The 26,614-nt window shown below is 42.8% G+C and overlaps 1 protein-coding gene across 7 annotated transcripts in view; it reads right to left on the reverse strand.

Annotated features, from left to right (window-relative positions):
* The window catches only part of DSP (desmoplakin), a 60,040-nt gene that overhangs the window by 24,623 nt on the left and 8,803 nt on the right, over window positions 1-26,614 (reverse strand). The window contains exons 1-5 of one of the 7 annotated variants that reach the window (XM_031589333.2): window positions 14,213-14,491; window positions 13,859-13,915; window positions 4,098-4,200; window positions 2,291-2,439; window positions 1,811-1,985 (exon numbers count right to left, since the gene is read on the reverse strand). In XM_031589333.2, the coding sequence (XP_031445193.2) occupies window positions 1,811-1,985; window positions 2,291-2,439; window positions 4,098-4,124 (351 nt within the window). In that variant the 5' untranslated portion in view covers window positions 4,125-4,200; window positions 13,859-13,915; window positions 14,213-14,491. Of the gene's footprint in view, window positions 1-1,810; window positions 1,986-2,290; window positions 2,440-4,097; window positions 4,201-12,171; window positions 13,573-13,858; window positions 13,916-14,212; window positions 14,492-20,715; window positions 22,660-26,614 lie in introns of those variants that run through there. The other 6 variants (XM_090136959.1, XM_090136958.1, XM_090136960.1 and 3 more) reach the window with 6 other exon arrangements.

A 26,614-nucleotide genomic window follows, 5' to 3' on the forward strand; every position in this document is an offset into this window, starting at 1 on the left:
AGCCTGGGGCCAAATCTCTATGAGTCAACAGATGTCAATTAAGCCTGAACCACATTCAGGCGTAGGGGTTCAAAGGCAAGGGCTGAAAATGTTCTGAGAAATGAAACCATTTTACATTCAGCTATCTAAAAGTTACAGGACTTTGACCCTCTCAATTATATTTATACAGTCTAGAGAGTCTGTAGCAACAGACTTGAAAGACTGCCAATACACAAACAAAGGCTCTGTGGATATCAGTCCACCTTCCTTAATTCTGCAATGGAAATCTGACCAGCCCTCCTACCACCTGGCTCTCCTGTCAGCACACCATCCGGACACAAGATACAAAAACACAGGCAGAAAACCACCACAGCTGCTCAGACTTTTTTTCTGCTATCTCATCATGTTATCTTGGTCACAACATGAGCTCATAATAAGGGAGTGGGAAGGAGAGGTACGGTGCAAAGTTCAAAATAAATTTTCCCTAAAAAAAAAAAGCTCAAAAGCCTAATAGGAAGCCTCAGCTTTGCTTTAGGGACTGAAAGGGAGAGAGAAGTGAGCCTTTTTCTTTCACTGCAGCAACTGCGTGGGAACTCAGCTGTATAGTGCTTGCTCAGTGAGAGGTGCCTGAGCAGGGAATCACGTGGCACCTCTGCGAGGTGCAGCATGTTCAGAATCTTTCATCACTGGAAGGAAGCCCAGTGTCTGTCCAACATCATTCCTCAAGCCATGGCAGGTCTGATAATCAGCTTACTCTCCCACAGTACGTGAAGAGCAATCATTATCTGCTGCTACTCTACTGGCACAATGCCCGTAAATGTTAGCACTCAAAGGAGTGCATCTCCACTTCTCTTTCTTCCTCTAAGACAGATTGTGATATGGGAGGGCACTGGAAGACCAGACTATGACTGGCACTCACATAAGTATGGGAACTGTACACAGCTCTCCCCTGCTCATCTGGTTTGCATAGCAGCCACCTGGTAAACACCATGTGTAGATAACAATGACAGGATCACTAAGCAACTACCTAATAAAAGAGAAATAAAAATATTGCACCTTCAAATTACAGGGAGTCTGCAAATTCTGTCTCGGGCATCCCTGCACCTTTTTCCCCTACCTGTCTCTCAGTAAGTGCAGACCAACTACAAACACAAAACTTCCACACCAGCAGCACAAGAACACTTCAGGCTCTCAGTGCGTGCTTCTACTCCAGGCCATACCATCAACAGCTGTGGATAGGCAAATTTATTCTGTGCATGCAACAGATACACATGAAAATGCTGAAGCTGCTTTTAAGGCAGCAACTTCTGGAAGTCTAGTCCTGTGGAAATTAACTCTACCTTCCAGCTCCCATTTTGAAAAGGATGTACTAGAGGAGGAAAAAGTGCAAAATACTGGATAATAGTTAAATCTGTGAAGTTGGCCTCATCTGTAAAGAGTTAAAATACAAAGCATTAAGGAAATATGTGGAAGGAAGGAAGGAAATATTGAACACCATAATCTCTAACACAAACATGCTAACATCTTTTGTTATGTTAACAGTTGTGTCTCATTTTTTGTTTTCAAATTTGACTTCCACTTTTTCCCCTGCACTAGATTAAACATCAAGGGATCCTCAAATCCATTTTTGTATTTTAGTGAAAACTCACCACGCATACAATGCTGCAAAGAAGAGGGGGGAAAAAAAAAAAAGAGGAACTTGGAACAATATACTATCATCTAAACATACTTTTAATGTTCTACTAGCACTCATAACATCACTGCATGACAAAATGATATTCATAAGCAAAATTAGGTTTTATCATTATCTCTAGGTTTTGTACAGATTTACCTTCTGCTGCCTCATCCAATTTAAGCATTCACTTGTGACACGTTTTGTATACTCATCCCAGCCTGAACCACTCTGAGAGGAGAAGCAACCACCACCTTTGGAGCTGGCCCTCCTGGCACGGGGAACGCTAATGGCTTTGTACAGAGCACGCATTTGCTCTTGAAGTTGAAGCAGCCTGAAAGAGAAAGAACCAGTTACTTTCCATCAGGTAAACACCCAGAAAACATGAAAACAATACAATTCCCATCTTCTACTGAACCACTAGGTATTCAAAAATAAAATGCTGATAGCACAGGTTGTAAAAAAAAATATAATGTCTAAAATTAAATTGTAACAACCAAGGCGTAAAAAAAAAAAAAAAAAAAATCACTACCATTTCTTTCTACATTATTGTTTTCTGCCTGTAACATCAGAGAACGTTTCAAATACCACAGGATTATATCTATCACATTCCCTGCCCCAGCCCTTCCCTGGTAATACCTTTTCTGATACATTTCACAGGGCTGATTCATTTGTCTTAGCTCTCTGATCAGCCCATCCAGGATGTCCATTTGGTCATTTGCCTGTGCAAAACATTCTTCCAGATCTCTGTTTCCTCTAATCTGGACACCATCACCATATTTCAATTCCTAAAATTAAAAAAAAAAAAAGATGGAGATTAAGTATTTACTGCATAAACTTCACATTGTTTTGAGAGTGATGCTATGAGGACCAATTATTTTTAAGAAGAATAAAGGGTTCCAACTGCTAGGTCTCTGATTGACAGATTTAATTAGCTGAAGTCAAATTACTAAAGGATTCATGGTCATTTGAAAGTCCTAGTTACAAATAAAACATACAGAAAATTTTTTAAATATAATACCAACCAAACATTTCCATAAACAACAGTATATTATGACTGAGTTTTATTTCAGAGGAGCCAAGGCTGCACTCAGTCAACTGAGTTTTTAAGACCTCATGAAGTAGGAATGGCTTTTGAGTTTAGAGGACAAGAATCAAACATTCTGTCCAAGCTGGAGTTGGTGATCTTTTCTCCCAATTCTTCAGATTTTTTTCTAAGATGATAAGAGCTACAGCCATTGCTTCTTTTCTCACAAAATACACACTGCATCTCATCTGCCTGGGATCATCTCCATAGCCAGGTGTCTCCAGTGCACTGGACCAGCATGGTCATGGTGCTTCAGAAAAGGAAGACAAGGCTTTTTGATCTCATCCTGCACTGACGAGGCCACGCTGAACTAAACATAATCCAGCTGTGATTTGATTCTGAAAAGAAAATGTTGATGGGCCTAGTTACTTAGTCCCACAGGAAAAAAACAGCAAACAAAAAAATAGCAAGTGCTGAATGTTGTGTCACCAAGCTGGAAGTAAACATCACTTCCTTTTAACTTCACTGCAATAATATTAATCCTTAACAAGAGGCATTATTTACTATGGCATTGATTTTTATGTAAATATGCTCTCACATACTGTACCACTGAAAAGGAAATAAACTGCTAACAACAGAGTTCATTCCCAGAAGAATTTTCTGTTCACTGAGGATCAAGAAGTGCACATTGAATTACCTCTACTGCAAGAACTGCAAACAGATTCTAGAACTCAATGGCCTCAACAGCAAGATGTGCTCATCATCCTGCATTTCCTTTGACTTAGTGACAATGAGTAACCCATCCCCAGATGGGTTTGTGTGGCATAAGGCAAAGATCATCTGCACACAGTTCAGATCAAACAGCTGACAAGATTTTGATCTTGTCAAATCAGACTTTGATCTGATTTCAAATGCTTCTTTAGAAATCAGCTGGAAAAACAAACGTGGTAAAGGTTTTTATTACGGTTATTCAGATTAATTATGGCTCAAAATTATGATGACACCTGACAGGATACACTAAGGGAGGATAAGTAGCCATAACATTATTAGCATCTTCACCAGCAGTGGTCTTGATCATCGATAAGATAAAAATAAGATGCATTAGAATTTGTTCAAAGGGTGTTTTATTGTTCTTTTTTGGTTTTGCATTTTGCCTTTTAAAATCAAAAAGGTCTCCTTATTTTAACCAGCTGCACTTCAATCAGATTTACTGAACACTGAGTGTAGACAGAAGCAGGAGACCCAGCAAGGATGTATGTTACTCCACTCTAAGGGTAAGTGGCAGCTGCCTCACATAAATAGCTGAAAGGGTAGAAAAGAGATGAAGAACCACATCCACTGTATTCAGTTAACAATGCAGCATTCATTCCCTACAAGTATTCATAGTCACTTTTTCTAAGAAAAAGAAAAAGCACTCACAGGTTGTACTATGAGCTCAGCTCTCATCAGGCAATCCGAACAGTTTTGCAGAAGCTCCTGAATGGTGTTCTGACGTCTGGTAACTGTACAGGTCCCATTCTGACTGTTGGGGAAGAGAAGAATAAGATGAAGTAAGTACAAAGTAAGCACACTTTAAAAAGAGAAATGTTTAATAGGAATTCCCAACAGCCACAAGAAGTTACGTGAAGTAAGAAATCTAGTTAAGCTTTGGAGGCAGAAACATGCTTGGTCTGCTCCCTCCTCCATAACTTCACCATGAAGTTTAATGCTGATTCCACAATGGCAGAGAGACTTTGACACTGTGCATCAGCAGACATGGAATAACTTCACTGCAGGATCGTGCAGAAGATGGAACCTCCCATGAAGTTAAGAGAAAGGTTTTCCTCCAGTACAGGTATTTGCAGCTTTGACAGACGAAATTTTGACAGTAGAACAGTATACATAAATTATTCATGATCTTTCTTAGAGTCAACACATTAGAATTTAGTTACATTATTGTATACATTATCACACCAGCTATTGAACTTAAGAGTATAAAAAGATCACAGGATTCTCTGCTATGCAAGTGCATGAACACACACGTCTACACAAGTATACAAAGGGCCTTTTTATAAGAAGAAATTATAAAAAAAAAATCTCTGCAGTGTCTCAAAAAGGCATTACAAGATGCTTAAGCTATTACAAAAACAGATGTAGGGGCTAGAGTCAGAGGACCTGTTTTTTCACAACTACGTAAAAAGGGAATCTTGGGAGTTCCATGTAAAACTACTAGTTAAGAAATACTAGAGGAGAAAACAACAAAGGTAGATAGTGGGATTGTTATTATTGTCTTGTACACAATCCACTGCACCACCAGAAGGTTGCTTTTCCAGGATTTGCTCACCTTGGGACCCTGCCACCAAAGCGAGCCACTGCTAGTTGAAGGTGGGTGAGGTGCTTCAAGCTAGGAATCATTCCTTGCTGATGGAATCAGAGCTCCCAAGCAAGCTCAGGCAGCTCCCAAGTGCTCAGGCACTTGCCAGTAAAACTGAAGTAAACCACTACTAAGAGAGAATAAGAAACAAAGAGGCTTCACGCCTTGCCCAGTTCTCTGCCTGTGGTATTCATAGCAGGTAACATCCTTCATTTTAATTCACTGGAGGCCCAAATCTTCCATACAACACTAATATCAAAAAGACTATCTGTGCAAGCCCATCCAACAGTACATAACCAGCATGTCATTTGGATACTCTGGAAGACTTTCCACTGACTCCGATCATACTTAGCAAAAGGAACTGCGACACATGCTAGAGTTGTCCTTAGGAAAAATCACTGCTGTGAAGGGAAACATTCAACAGTATGCTTTAAGAAGGCTTTTGAAGCGTGTGTAGCTCTTCCTTTAGCAGCGTGTCATTCTCCTATGAGCATTTCTTGAATAAGTGGTAAGAAAAACTTTAAAGCTGTTCTTGTCAATACCTGGGAATAAACCTTTGAAAACAGAGGCAGGACTGGAGAATCAGTGGATGACCTAAAACAGGCTGTACACACACAACATTGCTTACACCATGACCCTTTGGCTGCATAAACACTGTACACCCTACTGTGCTATGCGTGCCTGTGTATCTTGGAAACAGCTTAAAGAAAGCAGCTGCACAACTGATTTTATGCCAGGTTTTCCCATTGGTTTCCTTTTCTAAATAATTCCTTCACCTTAAGCCTCACTGTTGTGTTTGGATTGAGATGTATCTGACTGCATCTAAAATTTACATTAATTATACCTACAATTACGCTGATTAATGAAACACTAAAGAAGAGAGAGGAATCTTCCACATAATTTTCTCTTTTTAGAACACAGGAAGGGTATTTTATTCTTCAATTGCTTTTGTAATCATCTTCGGATAGCTACAAATGCCCGATGTCCATTAAAGCCAAAGGAACCAGACCTCTACTGTAATAAATTAGCATAGGTTCACTGAGTGCTGTGTAACTTGACTGACCTCAAAGCATTAGCTCACCTTACACTGAGAGAAGTCTAAATAATGTCTAAACAATGACTATCAGAGTTAGCATTCTGAGAAATTGTGGTACTTTCTAAAAAGGTACTTTCTAAAACCAAACTACAAGAACAATTTGGTAGACAGAAAAATACAAAATTATAAGTATTGTGTGTTCATTCCACTGCTTTAGATACCACACACAGCATTACTGCCCAAAAATTTAAAAAGTTGGAAAGCTTAAGATGGCTTAATACAGATGGGCAGAATGGATTTAAGGCAGGAATAAATACCTTGTAGTGTGATGCTTCAGTGTAAATACTAAAATCTTTAACCGCAGACCTGTAACTTCTTTCTTTATTGCTCATGGGGGCATTCACAAGAAGAAAGCAGCAAACATTTGAGGTTCTCTAGTCTGTCTAAATAAAGACAATCAAAAATAACGGCAGAAGTTGTAGCCATACAAAATGAAACCAGGAAAGAGCATGGTAGCTCAGCATTCTGGGGCACAGCCAGAACAAAAAGAAGCTCACACAAGAGATTATGGTCTGGAGGAAGAGCTCCACCATGACAACATGATGTGAGGCCTTTACATCTCCATGAGGATTTCGCTGCACAAATATGCTATAGAAAAGCCTACCTCAACATATATTGGTTGATTTATCAGACACAGTGAGGACAATCCAACATGGACACAAATAAAATACTTGTCACCCATGCAATGAGAAAGTATTTCATAAGCGGTTTCAAAACCTTCAGCTCTGATTTGGATGGTTGGACTAAATGATCTTGTAGGTCTTTTCCAACCTTGATGTTTCTGTGATTCTGTGATTCTGATACACCTCTTTCTGAAGCCAACAGGCCTTGAAGGGGAATGAGCAGATCAAAGCAAAAATGCCTATGCAGAGTTAAGGAGAAATCCTACCTTGAGGTAGAAGGAAAAATCCAAACAAAGAAATACCATATTCAGCACAATAGTGTACAGGAAGGAGAAAACCAGTGGACCATAGACAATTTTGCAAATCCTAACTCGTAAATATGATGGGTGGCATGATAATGTGGAGGCACAAAAGAACTTGGACTTCTGAAGTACACTCATGTAAACTAAATCCTCTTTAAAAAGACATTTGTGGCTCTAAGAAGGGCATAGGACCCTGACAATCCTCACATAACACACTTAGTGGTTTACCTATGAATGGTATTTTAGAATCATAGAAGAGCTTGCATTGGAAGGGACCTTGAAGTTATAGTTCCAACTCCCCTGCTGTGGGCAGGGTTGCCAACCACCAGCTCAGGCCTTGAACCTCATCCAACCTGGCCTTGAACACCTCTGTGGATGGGGCACCCACAGCTTCTCCGGGCAGCTGTGTCACTGTCTCACCACACTCTGAGTGAAGAATTTCTTTCTAACATCTAACCTAAACCTCCCCTCTTTCAGTTTAAATTCATTCCCTCTTGTCCTCTCTCCTTTCATTTACATGAACAATATTAAAGTAATTGTTGGTAGCAGTCACAATGACATTTTGATTTGGTTTTAACCCAACATCATCTAAAGCTTAAACATGTGAATGGGATCCTGCTGCATCAGCACTGCAGACACACCAGGCAATAAGAATAGGCCAGACTTTCACTTGGTGTATCGCACAGCTGTAAATACAGAAAGAATTTTCAGACTTTCCAACTATCTGTGCAGAAAGGGAAGAAAATGGAGCTTGGACCTTTCAGCCAGATTTACAGTGCAGGGGCACCTACTGAAAAATACACACATTTGCAAGATCCTGGTTAATGGCTATGCTGCTTTGTGTCTGCAAACCCTGTGGAATACAGCTGAACAAAACAGCCCGGGCTGCTCCAGACATTAACTACCTCCTTCTACCTGCACCTCGACATGCCAGACTGCAATATATATTTCGAAGGCAACTCATGAATTTTAAAACGGCACTATGAAACCAAATTATTTATTAAAATGACTTGATTTTAATAGTCATTAATTACTAAAGGTACAAAAGAAAACACATAGGGATAGTGTCTTTGTTTTACATCTCTAACAATACTTCAAAATGCAGAAGAATCACTTTTGATTTGGAAAAGATCTCTTTACTGTGAGGCTGACAGGCACTGGAACAGGCCGACAGGAGAAGCTGTGGAGCCTCCTTCTCTGGAGAGATTCAAGACCCATCTGGACACTTTTCTCTGCAACATGCTGTAGGGAACCTGTTTAGAAGACCTCCAGAGGTCCCTTCCAACTCCTACAATTCTGTGAAGGCCGCAGATGTGAAGATGTGGTTCTAGGGATGGGAGAGCACCTTCATGCTGCCATCACTCTCGGTAAGAGGCCTGTTACCTCACGGTAGGGCAGAACACACGGCTCCCTTGCTGTGCTGCATTCCTGCTCTCCCAAAGAAACAGGGAGAGCACAAAGCCCTGTCCACAAGGACAGACCTTGGGACACCACCTCCCTGCTTCAATGCCCACTGAGCTGAGCTCAAGTATTGCCTTGCTGGTGAACCCTGCATTTCTGAAATAGGTTTGCACTTAATTGTAAATGCTATCCCCATGAATGCTGCCACTGTCCAGAAAGAAGAAATAGCAGATGCTGCTGTTGTCAGAGGGTGGTGAATCCAGATGAGCACTCCGGAGGGGGCACACAGAAGCATGTCCAGCTGGCATCAGCTTCACAGTTCCCTAATGCTTTGAAAGCACAAAAGGGATACTCTCAGCCCAAAGACCTGATTCAAGAGGGTGCATACCAGGTCAGAATAATCCCTGTTAAATTTTTTGATTGCTCTACAAAATATTTACCCATTTAAAAATCGAAGGGTTTGTTTTTTTTTTAATTATTATTCAAAAAGTAAAAGAAGCTTTAAGAAAAGGTCTTCTTGCAGCTCCGAAGTTAGCAAGCAATTCCCATAATTCAACAAGGAGGCTGAAACTGGGCAAAACAATAGCACCTCTTTTTTTTTTTTTTTTTTTCCTCCATTCACACAAACTTGTTTGAACAAGCAATAGGTTCATCAAGGGATTACCGGTATGTTCAGGGTAGGCAAGTTAAAAGAAAAACCTGAACTGGAACAGCAATCTCCAGCACACAGGCTGCACCCATCATCAGCGAGCTGTTTGTGCGCACCTGGAAATCAAGTGTTAGGGAATGGTTTTGATTTGTAGGAAAAGTCTGACCAATACTCTGGAGGGAAACTGATAAAAGATGGTTAATAGCAATATCCATGCAAATACAACCGAAAATTAAACTACAGTTTGCCTGAATACAGTTGAATTGAACTCAAACACAACTGTCAGCAAACACCCTGTTCATTGCAGGGGAGTTGGACCAGATGGCCTTTGAAGCTCCCTTCCAACTCAAAAGATTCTGTGATTCCATGACCAGAAATTTTCTTACATGTTCTGTGCATTCTCTGCTTTTACTGGCTCCATTTTGGCACACTGCAGCCTCATCCAACACTTTCATATTTGAAAGCATAGAACACGCATGTAGACTGCAATGTGATAAATCTCAAAAGAAATCTGTATCTCGCATTATTGGGCTCTTAATCCTTTTAGGGGTGTGCAAAAAAAGTCACTGCTGACACATTAAAACTGCTAGGTGCTTGCAGTGGAAGCTGCAGAGTTTCACAAGGAGCCCAGCCACACCTGTAAGAAATTCTCACACTCCTGAGCGGGACTTTTGCCACCGGGATGAGTCACTGAGAGCAAAGGCACCATTTGCAGAGGCAGCAGCTGGTGGCTGTACGCATGTCTGCACAGCTCACGCTGGGAGAGAGGTGCACCTGGAGCCCACAGCACAGCACAGCACTGCAGCCCCTCCAATAACAGCCATCTGAAACATGGCTGCACTTGAAAGCAGCTTTCATGCTTTCAAAGACGAATAGCTTGCAATGGAACAGATCTCTCACCATTACCTGTAAAAAAGGTGAGTTAGGAGAGGCACAGCGTGGTTTCTTTACCTTGTGGCAGCATTACCAGCTACTGATAAGAGCAGCTCTCCTGCTGGCTCTGCTAGCACAGCAGGCATTTGGCAGCTCAGGCACATTCTTTACTCTCTGTTTTCTGATAGTTCTGTTTGTCACTGGGGCAGCTCTCATGGCCAGCACAGCACAACACAGCAATTCACCTTGGGCAGGATCTTGCCGACCACCACAAGGCCAACAGGACGGGCAAAACTACAATTCTGAATCTGTTTCCTTTAAATTTACCCAGTCTGCCAGCCCCCTGCAAGTAATTTCAAGGCTTCATTGTGAATTTATGGGTCCTTTTCTGCATGTAAGGCACTACATTAACCTTCAAACATATGTTGTTTGTAAACCAATTAATTCTTGCAGCAATGAATTACTTGGTGATGACAAATCTTATGCTTTTTTGTTATTATTTTTTCACCTGATCTCAGCCACGACAAACAAAACTGCAAAACTTGCTACTGTCTTCTTCTCTGTTAGCATCTCTCCGTCACAAAGGCATTGATAAATACTTGGTTGATGAATTTGCAGTTCAGGGGTGTGTGACTCAACGTCAAGCTGAGTATCTGTACCCAGGGCCAAGCTCATCCTGAGTTTCCAAACCAGAAGAAACTGGGAATGTTGTAAAAGCACCTTGCTGAGCCCTGAGGGTAAGGAGCGGCTTATATTGCTCTGTGACTAATGTAACACTCAGCACAGACTTGTTTGGCAGAACACACCCCAAATCTTACAAGACCAGACCCTACGTTGAATCCTACTGTGTTTAGAATTCAGGTACAGGAATTTTCCTCATTGAAAAAAAAAGAAGCCTCTGTCTCTAGGTTTGGTAACTGGCATTGAAATTTAGCATTAACAGTATCAGGCTTAACAACAACCAAAACCAATTACAGAGATCATGGTCCTGGTCCTGCAAGCACAACACACACAGGATTCCGAACATTTTCTGCACATGTGCAAAATTAAGCCTGGTTTCTTCCATCATTTTTTGGGACGCATCATTCAAGTCAGCACCAGTCCAAAACAAATCTATGCAACTGGGTAAGATGCAAGCACATACAAGGTTTTGCAATTACTTATATAAAATGTTATGGCCAGACCTCTTCGTGTACAAAAGATTATACAAAAAATACGTGTATGTATTTCAATCTCACGGGTCTTTAGTTCCACAAAAAGACATTGGAATAAGGTGAAAAGGAACTTTCATTGTAACGTCCTTGCCAAAAAGGAGATAAGAACATTATCTTACAAAGAGTCGATGAAACTGTGTTGATGGAAGACTGTATACCTCTTCATCAAGCCTGTGCTAAGGAACCACTGAAAACTAAAGAAGCATCTAGCAAACTATGAGCTTGTTTGCAATACCTAACAAAAGCCAAAGAATGCTAAGTAAAAGGCAAGTAATTATTCTCTAGTGAAAGCCAGGACTAACAGGGAAGTCACACCACTGTAACAGGGCTGGAATGAAGTCGGGAAGAAGAACAGTGAGGAAGCAGTATGCTCTGTCATTAATTTTTCATGTCTGTCTCTTAAAAGCAGTAAAGCTCCTTGTAGTGGAGCACTGCTGGCAAAACAGACCCTCAAAAATGCAACACAGTGACAGTACTTTGGAGTCCTAAGGCACTCTCTCCCTTGGTGAAGCACTGAATTGCTCTAATTATATTGCAATAAGAGGTATTCTCATATTACTGTGGCAGTTGGTGGACATCTCCCAGCAGCAGCTAATCAGAGGGCACAAACCAAACCAAAGGTGAAATGAAGAACTGAGAATTGTGCAAAGCAACGAACAAATATGGGACAAGCTTGGTCCTTCATTCATTGGTCCTGGGCAGCAGATGCAAAGCACAGCTCTCAGCGCTGGGTAGGGTCCCTAATTCCCAAGAGCCTGATTCTCAGCTGGCACACGTAGCTTCGCGTAGCCTGCACGTTGCCAGCTGCTGTTTGCTTACTGTATACACTGAACTCTCATCCTCCTGCAATCCGATCAGGATGTCCTAGCAATAAAGTCAGGGCTGGACTTGAACACGAACAGCACTCCAGAAGCAATGCCCAGTGGCATCAATAACGAGACCAAGAGGTCCAACAGATCCACCGGCGAGCCTAACCACCTACCCGTACCCGTCGGAGGCGTAGTCCCCGCCGTAGGTCTTCTGGTAATAGTAGGTCTTGTGAGTGTGGGTGCCGCCGCCGCCGCCGCCCACCACATGGGAGCTCATCTCGTAGCGCAGGTCGGTGCCCGAGTCGGCCCGCGCCATGCGGCCCAGCGTGTTGATCCGCGGGTGCGAGCCGCCGTTCATGCTCATGGCGGCGGGGCGGAGAGGGGGCGAAGCGGGCAGCGGGGGGACAGCCGACCCACAGCCGGAGGGGAGAGCGGCATTCACCGCCCGGAGAGCCCGAGCTCAGGAGGCGGCGAGGCGGGCGGGGGCCGGTAGCCGGGATGTGCGGGAGGGCGGCTGGGCGAAGCAGCGGGGTCTTGGGCGGCGGCGGCGGCAGCAGCAAGAGCAAAGGTCCCGAACCGTCCCGTCCCGTCCCGTCCCGTCCCCTCCCCGCCGGCACAGGAAAGGCGAAGCCACACCTTTCGGCGGCGGTTTTAAGCGGCGGTGCTGGGCGTGGAGCCGCCTCGCCTTCAGCCCGGCCCGGCTCTTTCCCAGCCCGCCCTCCGCACCGGCGTGGCCTCGGCCGGGGTTCCCTGATTGCTTTGGTTCCTTCACAAGTTCTCGGTGAGGACGTTGCGGCCTCATGAAAAACTTCCGATCGAATTTTTAGGCGAAATCTACCGCTTTCCTCATGGTACTGTGTGGCCTCCAGAGCGCTGTGGTGAGGATAGCTGTAGGCGTACCAATGATTCCAGTTACCCTGGTACGACTCCAGGAGGCAGTTTGTCAAGAGACAGCACCTGTTAAATCAGCATGGTTATCCCATGGACGAGCGTGCTCTGCACACAGCAGCCATCTCCCCGCTCATTGGGAAACCAGTGTAAATGGTTCCACTAGTTCATAGACATACTAGAATCACAGAATCACAGAGTTGTAGGGTTGGAAGGGACCTCTGGAAATCATCACATTCAAGCTCCTGCTAAAGCAGGTTGCACAGGAAAGTGTCCAGGCAGATTTTGAATCTTTCCATTGAAGGAGACTCCACAGCCTCTCTGGGCAGCCTGCTCCAGTGCTCTGTCACCCCCAAAGTAAAGAAGTTTTTTCCTCATGTTCAGATGGAACTTCCTCTGTTCCAGTTTCTGCCCATTGTTCCTTGCTCTATTGCTGTACACCACTGAAAAGAGCCTGGTCTCATCCATTTGGCTCCTGCACTTCAGGTATTCATAAACAGTGTTGAGATCCCCTCTCAGTCTTCGCTCCTCCAGGCTGAACAGCCCCAGGTCTCTCAGCCTTTCCTCGCAATGGAGATGCTCCAGACCCCTCATTATCTTGGTAGCCCTCCGCTGGACTCTCTTTAGAAGTTCCCTGTCTTTCTGAACAGAGGAGCCCTAAATTGGACAGAGTACTCCAGATGTGACCTCACCAGAGGTCCCCCGGGCAGGAGCACTGCCAATATTCCAAGCCCAATCCATTTCTAAAACAGCCCTGAAACGCTCACATCCATGGATGGCTTTCTTGATGCCTGAAAGTTTAGTTTTTAAAAGTGAAAAATGTCAGATGTCAGATGCCAGAGACAAAATTGTTCTAACACATTTGGGTGTGTGCAGAGTGTCAGCAAAGGCAGTTTGCTGTAGAATACCCAGCAGCTCCTTCATTCTCAGCCACTGCTTTGTTTCAAGGGCCAACTTGGAACCGTTTCTTACCTGTGCTTAACTGCACTTCATCAGCTGTTCTGGCCACTTGACCTTGATGTTAGAAAGCTGAGGAAAAATGGTCAGATTTTAAGAAGTATCTGTCACTCATGGATAAATCTGCCAAGGCATTCATCTCAAAGTGCTGTACAGCCGGCCAGCTATGTAAGTCATCCACATCTGTAAATTCTTGGGCCCTTTTCTATCTTTCCTGCGCCAATCATTTTCCTGGTATTTTAGAGCTGAGTGATGAACCACATCCCAACTCAAACACTTGATTGCGTTTGACACATCTGAACTATTCAAAAAACAACTGAAAGAGAGCAATCCTCTGCAGTGCCACTGTAAATGACAGAAGAACCTAACCTGCCACTGTAGGTGGTGGTGGATGCAGCACAGTGGAAGCTAAGAGCTGTTCCAAGCAAATATGATGTTGCCTGGGGCTGTATGGAGTGCTACAAAGTGGCAAAATGCACGCTGGCCATTAGTTGTGAAGTCATAACAGTGACTTCCATATCGGAATGTGTATTCTATGCTACTGAATCATTACGTAGCAGTGCATATATCAATTGATTGATACAGGTATATGTATTCATGTAGATTTAGGGTGCTTTTTTGAATAAATCTGCACGAGTTGATGATTTGATGTTACACTCCAAGTCATCAGGGAGCAGAATACAAAAACAGTAAGGCTGAGTAAGAACAACAAACACAATCCAAAGTTTTCACTGCATAGATATAAAGATCATTGCATTAGTGACACCTGCATATCTAAAAGTCAGATTTTTCAAGAGCTGATGCATTTATAAATACACAAATGGTAAGCATTTTTTTTTTTTTAGTAGGTCCCCTTGAAAGTTGTCTGTTTATATGTATGTGTATTTAGAAATCTGCAAGTATTACAGTGATTTGGCATTCTTGCTGAGTTTTAGCACCACCTCCAATCAGCCCCACCTTTTTCAGCTTGGTCTAGTGTGCCAGCTCAGTGAGACGCTCCATTATTTGTGATGGAGACAGCATGTATGTGATACACCCAGAGGCCCAAATGAGTCATTGTTACCTGGACATGTTGAAAAATGTGCTTAAGTAGCAAATGGATTCTGCTGGTCCTTCTTGCACAATTAGCCCTGCTGGAATTCAGAGGAGAGAATAAGACTGAACTGATACTGAGAACAGCTCAGTGCTCCCATGCGAGCTATTTTTATGCACAGCCAGTAGAAATAAATAAATACAGATATTTTTATTTTGCTGAAACAAAGTAAATTTTTGTAGGTGCTACTCTGGGTGGAATTGGTTATCTTGAAACAATAACAAGTGACGTGGGCATAGCTTAAAACTCTACTTACTGTGGGAAAACATCAGAGTCATAATTTGAAGATTCTGCTTTGACCTGCTTCACTGCTCATAGGAAGGGCCAGCCCTGACATACTTGAGGTCGCATCCTAAGTTCCTTGATTTTCTTATACTTCAAGGTGCTACTAAGACCAAGTGTCCTGTAAACTCTGCCAGCTTCAGTGTTCTTTTTCTTCCCAAGGAAAACTCCATGTAGAAGAGAGTGAAATGCAGTAATTTGGAGCTTCTTTCTCATGCCTTTTAGCAGAATGTGGAATTCTGTTTCTTAACACATGGATTCATGAAAACTGGGTCTTAGAAGACTGTCTTTAAGCAAGTCAGTCTAAAGTAGATGTAATATTCCCTCCTTGCTTCTTAAAGCAAGAGCTATGGTCTGTTCTGCAGTCCCATATCCTAACTCATCTCCTCTGGAACTGCATAAATTAGCAGAATGCCACTCCATGGATGTGAAGATGATACAGTTGTGTCTGAACACCAGATTAGTGAACAGAGGGAAGCTGCTTTATTCATAACACTAGGGCTATGCATTCTCTCTCTCTTTAGGTTTTGTGGAAAATTGTTTCTCAGCCCCAAGTGATGTACCCAACAACTATGTTTCAGGCTTCAAATACTGGGTAGTGGGTTTTTTATTATTCGTGGTACTACCTGAGGTGACAGTCTCTGTCTATACCAGGGAAATATTTTAATTCAAAAGCTGAATTCCTCTCCATGGCTTGTTAATTAGCTTATAACAGCAGCTGCCATCCCCTCCTACTTCACATGCCATCTTGTGAGCTTATTTAATACCATCCTCTCTTTGATACCTTCCTTGCATGGAGAAGAACCAAATAAATTTGAAATAGCTAAACAAGCTGATAACTGATGGTAGCTGACATTCAAAGCAGCAATATGAATATGACCTGGCAATTGATTTTTGTTACTGTTGCTTATGAAAAATAGGTCTAGAATTCCAAACAAATATCAAATCATCACGGTAAGACAGAATGTGACTTCCGTGTTCCTACCTCCTACAGTTCTGTGTACAGAGGACAAGTTTGCACGTGCAAGCCACTTATCTGGGTACGTATCTTTGTAGCGTGATTGCTGTGCATCATTACTCCTGTGCAATGACTGCCTGGGAAGCGACAGCTTAGACGGAGTGGCAGCACTCACAAAATCTCTGTTTCTGAGGAAATGAAGGCCAGTCCTAGGAATTTCCACTTCCTTACTTCACTTGACCTCAAAATCCCAAGTCTTTACTCTGAGCTTCTCTCTTAATGGGAAAAGAGGTTCGCCAGCTGGCACCAGCAGCAACACCTTTACAGCAACTGCAGTCTGAAATGTCATTAATAACAAAGCTAGAGAACTCAGACAACTTACTCCAAGATATTTCTGTCATGGGGAAAATATCTTATATACACTCAACTGTAGCCTAATTATGGGCAGATTTATAACGCCCTGCAGCATAATCCATTTGAAAAGGTAGATTTGCCCCAGTGAGTGTTCGGAGGGGCTGGGAAGGGCAGGGAATGACTGACATGAGGTTCTCCATATCACCCTGTAACTAGCCAAGCCCAGGACTGTCTGCAAAGGGCTGTCATTCCAAGGTACCTGAACACCACCTGTGCTCTTTTTAGACAGTATTACACTACTAGTTTTGAGTAAGGTTAAAAAAAACCAAAAAAACAACTATTTAAATTCAAGGAGAAAATGCATCCTAGGTCCACAAAATTCTTTCTCTACCATGCAAAAATAAAGGGTGTGGTGAAGGATGTGTCAGCCTTGCCAAACCTGATGGACTACTCAGACAAAAAGTTTCAGGATGCCTTGCCGTTTTGCTTCAGGTGAAGGAGAATGGCATGTGACATCCTTTTCCCACCAGGGTCCTGCCATGACTGATTGTTCACGCAATATTTTCTACACAGCTCCTGAATTTGTGTTGCTGCAAGCAGAGAAACCTAACAGTGACAGTACAAGGTCAATTATTTAATGATGCATTATTTTTATTCCTTTAAAAACTCCCTTTACAATGATGTTTCATCAACACCTGCTGGCATTTGCCAGAGCTTGTGAAGTTTATAGGAAAGTACTTAATAGTGCTGACAGCAATATGAGGCTATTTCTGCCTAGCTGTTGTGTCGTAGCGGGTCAAACATTTCTTCAGCCAAATAACATGCATGCAATATGCATTCATTCGTGAGGATGAATTATTACCAGAAGTTCATACTTTGTTGAAGAGTGCATCTTCCCTCATTATTCAGTTTGTTATTTGGTGTTAGATACTGCAGTGCACACAGTATCAGAAATGGAACAGGAAGCTCTCCAGGAAACTTCACAGCCACTTCACAGCAGAGCTGCTCTAATTTGCATCCAGGTACCTGTAAGCCCAAAGGGATGAAGAGCATGACTGACACCCATCCCTTTCTTCTGCTCATGTCCTCATTCTTGGAAATGGGAGTGAAGGATCAAATGGGAGCTGCAACAGTATGTCTATAGACAGCCAGGGTTTCCCCTCATTAGCATGAATCTTCCATTAGCAAGGCTGAGCATTATAACAGATGCTTGTCATCCTAGCATGTCAAACAACTGAGTTATGGCATTGGCTTGAGGCACTGATAGTTTTATTAAAATGCTACCACCGTAATTAAAAATACCTTGTAACTTGTAAGAAGGAAAACCAGATCAGAGCAGTTATAAAGATCCTAAATATCTTTACCAACTTAATGAAGAAAAGTAGGACTTTTTAAACAGATTTGTATGCACATCTCCCCTGTGCTGAACTTTTACAGAGTATAATGACTGCAAGCTGTGGAGGACAATGGAGAATTTGATCTAATATATACAAAAGGATGGCAGTTAGCTCAGTTTGCATTAGTTTTTGCAAGCAGACTTGTTTCATGTTCAGTTTGTGGGGCATACCAAAGCTATTTTGATAACAAACAGGAAAGATAAAGATTTAGCTCTTCACTGTGCCAGAAGCTCTTCTTCTCCCAACTGAGAAGTGGAGGTGTCATCCTTACAAGACGATTTTCTTTTCCAAAACCCCAAGGCTATGGAGGGTGATTTACCTCCTGGAAGAAATGGAAACCTCCTTACCAAGATTCCCAGTCTACAAACTTCAGATGCTATCACAACATTGTGTGCTCTAGCTGTGCTTGCTCATAGAGCCAACCAGTATGTTGGGTATGCAAACAAAAGAATCTGGCTATGCAGTGAGAGCAGCATTAAGAATTGTTTTGTGCCAAGAAAGCCTTTTCGAACATGTAAAACTTGACACAAGAAAGTTTCCTAGAAGTCTTTTTATTGTGATCAGGAATTTGTGATTTGTACTGTGAACAGGGAATTTTGTTACCATAAAGTATGCAGTGAAGGAAAAAAGAGGCAGCCTCCCCCTGCCACACATATCCACAACTCTCTAAAGACAAATTCAGAAGTGAAAAGTGGTCGCCTTTCTCTTCTATCCAGCTGAGTCACGTTAAACAGAAAGACAAAAATGGGAAGCTCTTTTATGACAACGGTATTCCTCTCCATTACAAATGCAGAGACAGCACCATAACCCATTGTAAACTTGAGAGGTTGTCATCAGCAAGACCAGAATACTATGAGGCAGCCACTGGGAATCGTGAACCATCTGTGATTACCACAGCTCTCAAGATGCGTAAATTTCACTCAGACTTATAATGAAATGTTCTCTTCCTTCTCGGTCCTCAATTATTGTTCCTGTGTTGTTGTTCAGTGTTCAAGAGCTGGTGCACTTTGCCATCTTTCCCCAAACACCTATACAAATCTTGTAGTTGAAAAAAAAAATCTATTACATTTAATTTTCTGCCTTCTCTTTCTATGTTGCATGCAAGCATAAAAGTCTGATAAAGAGACCAGAAGATTAGAGCCCTGACAGGAGATGAGATGCTAAAGAAGCTATTTTGCATTAATGTTTTCTTCCCAGCTCTGCATGTGATTTAGATATGTCTTTCAGCATCTACAATGCCTTCTCTATGCGAGTAGCTCTAAATCAGACATGTATGGAAATAAAAATATGACTTAATTTCTTCTTTTTCTGCTCAAATCCACCTTTCTGTGAGGAAGACCGCTTTAGGACATAGCTGTTTCCATAAAAAAACAAATCTCTTGCATGATTATCAAGGCTAACATCAATACAAAAGAAGATGGGAAACAGGGAAGAAAAAGGTTGTTACACATTAACCTTATTGCAACAGCTATGAGGTCTTATTTTCTGTGTGGATTCCTGGGAAATAACCTCTGAATGACAGACATTTTAGGAAAGAAGATCACCTTAGTGTAACAATGCCTCCTTGTACATGCATTTTAGCAGGTTAAACATGCTTAAATATCATAGAATCATAGAATAGCCTGAGTTGAAAGTGACCAACAAGGACCATTAAGTCGAACTTCTGGCTCCACACAGGACTACCCAAAATCCAGCCCCTATGTCTAAAAGTGTTGTCTAAATGCTTCAGGAACTCCAGCACTTGGGGCCATGCCCACTGCCCTGGGCAGCCTGTTCCATATTCGCTACCCTCTGGAGAAAAAACTTTTCCTAGCTCCCACCTGACCACCCCCTGCCGCAGCCTCATGTCATTCCCTCAGGTCCTACTGATGTCACCAGAGAGTAAAGATGAGTGCTGCCCCTCTACTCCCCTCATGAAGAAGCTCTAGATTGCCATGAGGTAGTCCTCAAAACAGCTGTAAGCAGATAATGAAAGACCATGCTATTTTACACACTGCGGACATGATTTCCCTCAATGGGATAAAACTTCACTTCTCCACACTACTCTGTTAAATGTAGTACGAGTTTAAATTATGAATAAGTCTAGTCCTGCCAGTTTCATACCAGGTACATCCTCTCCTCCAGGACAGACTCTAGTCACATCTTTGAAAAAGTGCCAGTTTTGTCTGTGAGAAAGCAATAAGACAATAATTATGGAATGGGCAGCTGTTTATAACACTCTGCTTTCTTGTATTTCTGTAGATAATGCACTCTCCTTTGATGCAGATAAGAACAAGATCTGGATCTTCCAGGAGAGGCAGGAGCATCTGCTGCTGTTGTGTGGAAAGTGGTGCAATACACTGTGCACTGAGGGAGCTCCTCAGTGCTGGAGCTGGACACATCCAAGGATGGTGCATGCACAGCCTTACTGTGCAGCCTGTTCTGCTTGTTGACCTCATAGCAAAAGGTTCTTTATCTCCCATTTGACCCCCTCTTGTCCATTGTCTGTTGTCCTCCTACCACATACCACTGTGAGGAGATTTGGTGACTGATAACTGCCTCATAGTTAGTGGAGGCTACTCTTAACTTCATGAAGATATCTCATCCCTGATCTGGACAAGCCCCGGTCCATCAGCCTTTCCTCACAGGGCTGATGTTCTTAATCAAAAATCTTTAAAAATTTTTAAATCTTAAACATTAGGGGGGTTTAGCAGCAACTTTATAAACTTAGTTCTCGCAACAGGGCTGAAATCTGGATGCAAGATTGTAAATGAGATCTAATTAATACTGCATAGAAGGGAATACTCACAATTTAACTCCTCTCAATACATTGTCCACACTTCTTCTGGTATAGCCCAGGCTGCATCAGGCTCTTGATCTTCCTCGCTGCAGAAAATTTTATAAGGTTTCTTTTGGCCATTCCTCCAGCTGCCCATGTTCCTCTGAGTGGCAGTCCATGATGATGGTTGTCCCCACTTTGGTGTCAGCTGCAGACTTGATAAGGGTGAGTTCTTGCTCCACCTGCATGTCACTGACAAAAGTGGTAAATCAGATACACACCAGAATAAATCTAGAAGAACTATGCTTATAAAGGCCTCCAAGTACAATATTAACTCATCAAGCTCAACAAACAAGACAGTTATTCACTCATCTACTAATCCGTTCATTTAGACCAGTATGTTCCAGTTAGGATACAAAGATGTTGCTCAAGTGAGAAATTTCATCTCAGTAGGGAAAATTAGTTTACAGTGAGGGTAAACACTACAGTAAGTATCCAGGGGGGCTGCGGAGTTTCCAGCTTGGAGATACTCAAAATCCAACTGGATGAGACCCTGGGCAATCTGCTCTGCTTTGGATAGGGGTGGGATGAGAGACCTCTAGAGATCCCACAATGCTTACATCATCTCTGATTCATAATACTTGGGAGATCCATGTAGGCTATTCCCAATCACCCTCATCTCATTCATGTAACAAAGCTTTCACCACTATCTCTCAGAGAGGCTTGACAACAGCACAGACAGCATACCTACCATGGAATGTTACTTATTCCAAAGGCCATAAAATCAGCTTCTTCAAGTAAATTAATACACAACTTGAAATTCATGTTCATCACTTACAGAATACAAGTTGTAAAACTATTAAGCATCATCCTTAGCATACTTGCATGCTATCATAGCGGTTTACTCTCTTTCACTCCTGGTCCTCTTGGTGTCCATACCACATTCATGCTGGTTTGCCCCAGGCTCTCACACAGAGACAGCCAACCAGCTCCCTCCCAGAGGGCACAAAATTCCCCATTCCTGGCTCCAGGGACACAAGACACTCTGCCACATGGTAGCTCAGATTTTTCTTTCATATGTGGTCAGGGTTTACCTTCTGAGAAGCCCAGCAATGGTGTAGGTTTGCTTTTAGTTTCATTGTGCCAAGATACTCGTTTCACTATGTTGCTTCATTTAAAGTAGATGAGCACTTTCCTACAGGGCAGCTACGAGCTGTCAGAACAGCTGAAGGATATGAAGCACTGGAGGACCTAAAGCACTCAATGGCTGAAATCCTTGACTTCTCAGCAAGGGGAGAAAACATGACTGTGAGGCAGAGCCTGTAGTCATACCAGAACTGTTCAGTATTTTTAAGAATACAACTCGAGCAGGCTGCAGCAGCTCCATGCTGCTGCTACATTGCTACTGTCACGCTGCCACTGCCACACAAGCCAACCCCATGGAAAGCAGCCCTACGGAGTTCACCCATATTGCAGGTGCACCTTTGGTTGCAGCGTGGGCATGCTCTGCACAACAGATGGTAATCACCATAAGGACGCACAACGTCAGCAGCCCTCCCTGCCACCATCTCCCTGCCCTCTGTAAGGATCTCACATTCCCAATGTGGAAGCAGCTGCTGGAGTAGCTTCACTGGGAGCACGGCAAGCCTTCACAGCCCTGCATAGGTGCAGAGCCAGCCTTGAGGACACACAGTGAAGCTGTTAAGTGCTGTTCCAGCAAGAGCCCATCTCCACCAGCGCTGGTGGTGACACAAATCAGAGCAAGGGCTCACTCATGGTGTTCCATACTGCTGCAGTCTCCTTGCTAGCTTCACATTCTCAGAAAGATTTCACCCCTAAGATGGACTGATGGATTTGTTCCATACAAACTAATATACATTTCATGCATAGTAATAATAAAAACATCCTGCTCCACAAGGGCAACTGAGTTAATTCATTCGTTCTTTGGTCTGCATTTCCTTCCTCTTTCTCCCCTCTTTCTGCAGATTTTTGACAAGTTTCCACAACTAAAAAAACTGCACCAACAGATCGAAAAATAAATCCATTTCTGTGTAATTGTTTTAAATGGGAACAGCCCATAAGGATGCTTGTTCCAACATGTGTTGTAGGATTTTTGCACCAGCAAACAAGTTTTTATCTAGCAGGCAGAACTTATTCAAAAGGTCTTACTTGTGCTGGGACTAGAGGCAGGAATGAGTCACAGCTGTTTAATACTCATGAAGTGCCCTGCCCCAAGGAGTGCCTCTGTTTTTCTCCCCTCCCTGTCTCGCGCTCTCTCTCTCAAGACTTAATTGTCCTAAGTTATAATGCTTTTGAGAAATCACTTTTAAAATTATGACTCTTGTTAAAGTTAATTAGACACGAACCCTGGCCAGATGAGCAGGGACAGTTTCATAATTGTTATTCTAGTTTAAAACACTAGGAATCCCTGACCACAGGAAGTTCAAAGGACTAGCAGCAAAAGAAACAGATAATCTTCAATCTCAGGGAACACCAGCTTCACTCAGGATGCCAACAGATTCATGACATGAGCTGGGCTTTAATTACAGCTGAGGTGGGGCCTCTCCCATTGACAAACAATAGGATTTCTTGCAGGTTTGCCACAGCACAGCTCTTCTTGAAGCTGAGTATCACCCCCCACAAAATAAGGTACTGCCCCATACAATCCATCTGGAAAAAAAATTAAGCTTCAGTCAAGTCAAGTCAAACAGGCAAAAATTTACCAGTATTTCATATCATAGAACAGCTTAAGTTGGAAGTGATCATAAAGAGGATCCAGTTCCCACCCCCCACCCCAGGCAGGGCTGCCACCCACCAGATCAGGCTGCCCAGGGCCCCATCCAACCTGGCCCTGAGGATGGGGCACCCACTGCTTCTCTGAGCAACAGATTTACAAACTCAGCAATCACTGAGATCTGCAACTTTAAAAAGCAAGAGAACTTTACAGAGACAATGTTTGATCCACATAGAAAAGAATGACAAAGTGAGGTAGTAACCTAGAACTACAAGGTGACAATAATCATGGTAAGACTGTGTCCTAAATGCCTTGTGGCTGAATTCCATTGACTTTAGAGCTGACAGTTTCTCACTCCACAAATTTTTCTTAAGCTGCTTCCTCACATAAAAGTAATTTCAAAGGTGTGGAATTTTCTTTTTTTATTGAGCATCAGCAAACCATATTTAGTGATGTATAAACATGCAGAGCAGAGGGTCTGAAGGTCACCACGGTCTGGTCAAAATACAGCTAGAGCAGATTCAGAAAAGTGTAACAGCTACTTAATAAAAACATTGATGATATAAGCAGACAGACAGACATGGAGAATGATGTATAAGCGTTTCAGAAGCCACTGTTTAAAGGCTTCACGCATACACAGAGGGTTTTTGTGGGGAGAAGAGGAAAGTCACATTACTCAGTGTCAGGATGAAAGCCAGCTTTGTTAGAAGGCATAAAGTTGGGATCTGTAAACATGTATGGTCTATGGTCGGGAGGAAATCTGGAGCAGAGCAAAAGACAGATAAGGAAGGAATTTGTGAGGAGGTGCAGGGAGAAGAGGTCACACAGGCCATCAACTGTGGTGTCAGCAGACTCCAAACTGCACAGAGAACAAGGAAAATCTGGAGAGGAGAGTATTTCAGAGGTAGTGCAGCAGGAAGGGAGCCTGACTTGAGCAGAGAGATGCATTTCAAGTGAGTAATGAAGGGATGTACGTATGACTGATGAATTTACCAAAAGGAGCTGAACAATTTTTAGGCCACAGTTTTTAGCTAATTTCTGTTAAAGGAATATCTTTAGTTGTTCTTAAAAGGATGTGAGAGAAGTGTATGAAAGACAGAGCTGCCCTTCCCAACCTGTCGGTATCATCTCGCCTTTTAATAACTGCAGGAAGAAGGCCAAAAACTGCTCAAGGGAAAGAAATAAAACAGCATATTTATGCATGAAATGCTCGTGCTTTTCTCTAATATTCACTTATCAGAAGGCAGTTTCACCCCCAAAGGAAGGATTTAAACTTCAGTGGAGCTGAGGCGCAGTATAAAACTTGGTAGCAAAAAACAATGCAGTTCAGAATTTTAGGAGGAAAGAAGGCACAGACAAACACGTGGCCAAGAGCAGACTTCATAGCTGCCTGATACAGCAGTCTTACAGAAAGCTGAGACCTGGCTGGGATGCTAAGATGAGCTACAAACACACAGTTTGTGCACCCAGCACAAGAGAGCAGACTGCTCACCCAGATGGGGATTGCCAGCCCTGCAGCTGCTGCCATTCCAGTCTGCACTGAGCCAAGGATCTGCTTTCCACTCCTTCCCCTCATCTGCAAAAGCCCTCAGGATCAAACCATTGCCTCACAGGAAAGCCAGGTTGGATATGGTAGCACAAGGCGACAGCAAGACATGTAACAGAGAAAACATTTTCTAAATCCTATTATAACATGCATAGTCAAAAACCTGCTCTCAATTTTCCACAGAGATGAAATTTTTAAAGCCAGAAGGAACAGTTTTGTTAATATAATTGGTCCCTGGTGCAGAGCAAACTCTATAATCTCACCTTGTAAATCTAATCTTGAATCAAAGTAGTGTTCTGTGGCTGAGTTAGAGCAGCTCTTAGAAAGATGGGCAGTCCCAATCCTACTTCAGATGACTGTGCAGAAGAGTGGTTAAGAGGAAAAATCAATTCCAAAGGCTCATTTTGGATCTTGGGTCTATCAATTTGGTATCTTAACTTCAACCTGTCCCCAAATCTGTAAGCAGTGCAGGAACACTTCAGTCTTACCCAGCTACAGGCAGAGCTGGAGACTTGCTAGGTTAAGTGGTATCTTGCATTGGGCCAGCTGATAAAGCTCAAGTGGGAAAAAGACAAGATAGAGAGATGCTGTGGTGAAAAGCTTAAAAAGTTTTCAGCCATGTTTCTCAACCTGATAGAAGATTTTTAGTCTCTTAAGCTTTTCTTACCCCTTCACTCTTAAATCATGCCATCTACCACAGCTCTAAAACTGCATCCTGCATCTCACCTTGGAGAACAGTACTCACAAAAATAAGTCTTTCAATAAAAGGGAAAACCACAGCAATAGACCAAAGCATATTACAGCCCCACTGTTTGGCTCACAGCCAGACAGCATGGTCTGGAGACCTGTTATCAGCATAGCATAAATAACAAACATTTGATCCCCTACACGTAGAATAATGTATGCAAACAAATAGGCAATGCAGTAATATGCATGCTGTCTCTCTCCTGACTTGCACGTGTAATGCTGGAATATATTTATTTCATTAAACATGCCTTTCATCTTGCTGCAGCTAATAGCAGATCTGTGGTTACAAATTTTCTGGACTTCCTCCATCCCAGAGGAGCTGCCATAGCTGAAAACAGCCATATCTTAGGCCATTGCCTCATGGCCCTGGGCAGCCAATGCAACACGAGGGAGCTCTGGCACATCAGTAAGTCAGCTCTTGCCAAGCTCACCTCCTGAGAAGAGGAGGGGTGAGAAGGGGCATGGCCATAAGCCAGAAGTCTTCATGGAGTTCCTCCAGTGATAGGGTCCCTCTGCAATAAAAAGGCTCTGACCTAAAGAAGCAGGATTTTCTCTTGCATTCATCATACCTTCATGGGAAGTGAACTCCTGTCTCTTCTGAGCTCTGACATGTGCTGGAAAGAGCTCACTGCTGGTGCACAGCCAAACCACTGTTGGTCAAAAGTGGTGTGAACTGTCTGATTAGGTCTCCTCTCGTTAATACAAAGGAAGGAAAGGAATTACATCTTTCACTTCATGCCTTTGGCACCTGGGAAGACTTATCACAAGATGAGGCATGTCTGGCATCAGCTAGGTATTCTTGTATTTAAGCCTTGATTAAAACATACTACCATACCGTAGACCCAATTTTTAGTGCTTCCACTTCTGCATGGCTGCACACCAAGGCATTCTGAGATACAAAA

Source organism: Phasianus colchicus, chromosome 3, assembly GCF_987193195.1.
Source record: "Phasianus colchicus chromosome 3, bPhaCol1.hap1.1, whole genome shotgun sequence".
NCBI classification, from domain to species: domain Eukaryota; kingdom Metazoa; phylum Chordata; class Aves; order Galliformes; family Phasianidae; genus Phasianus; species Phasianus colchicus.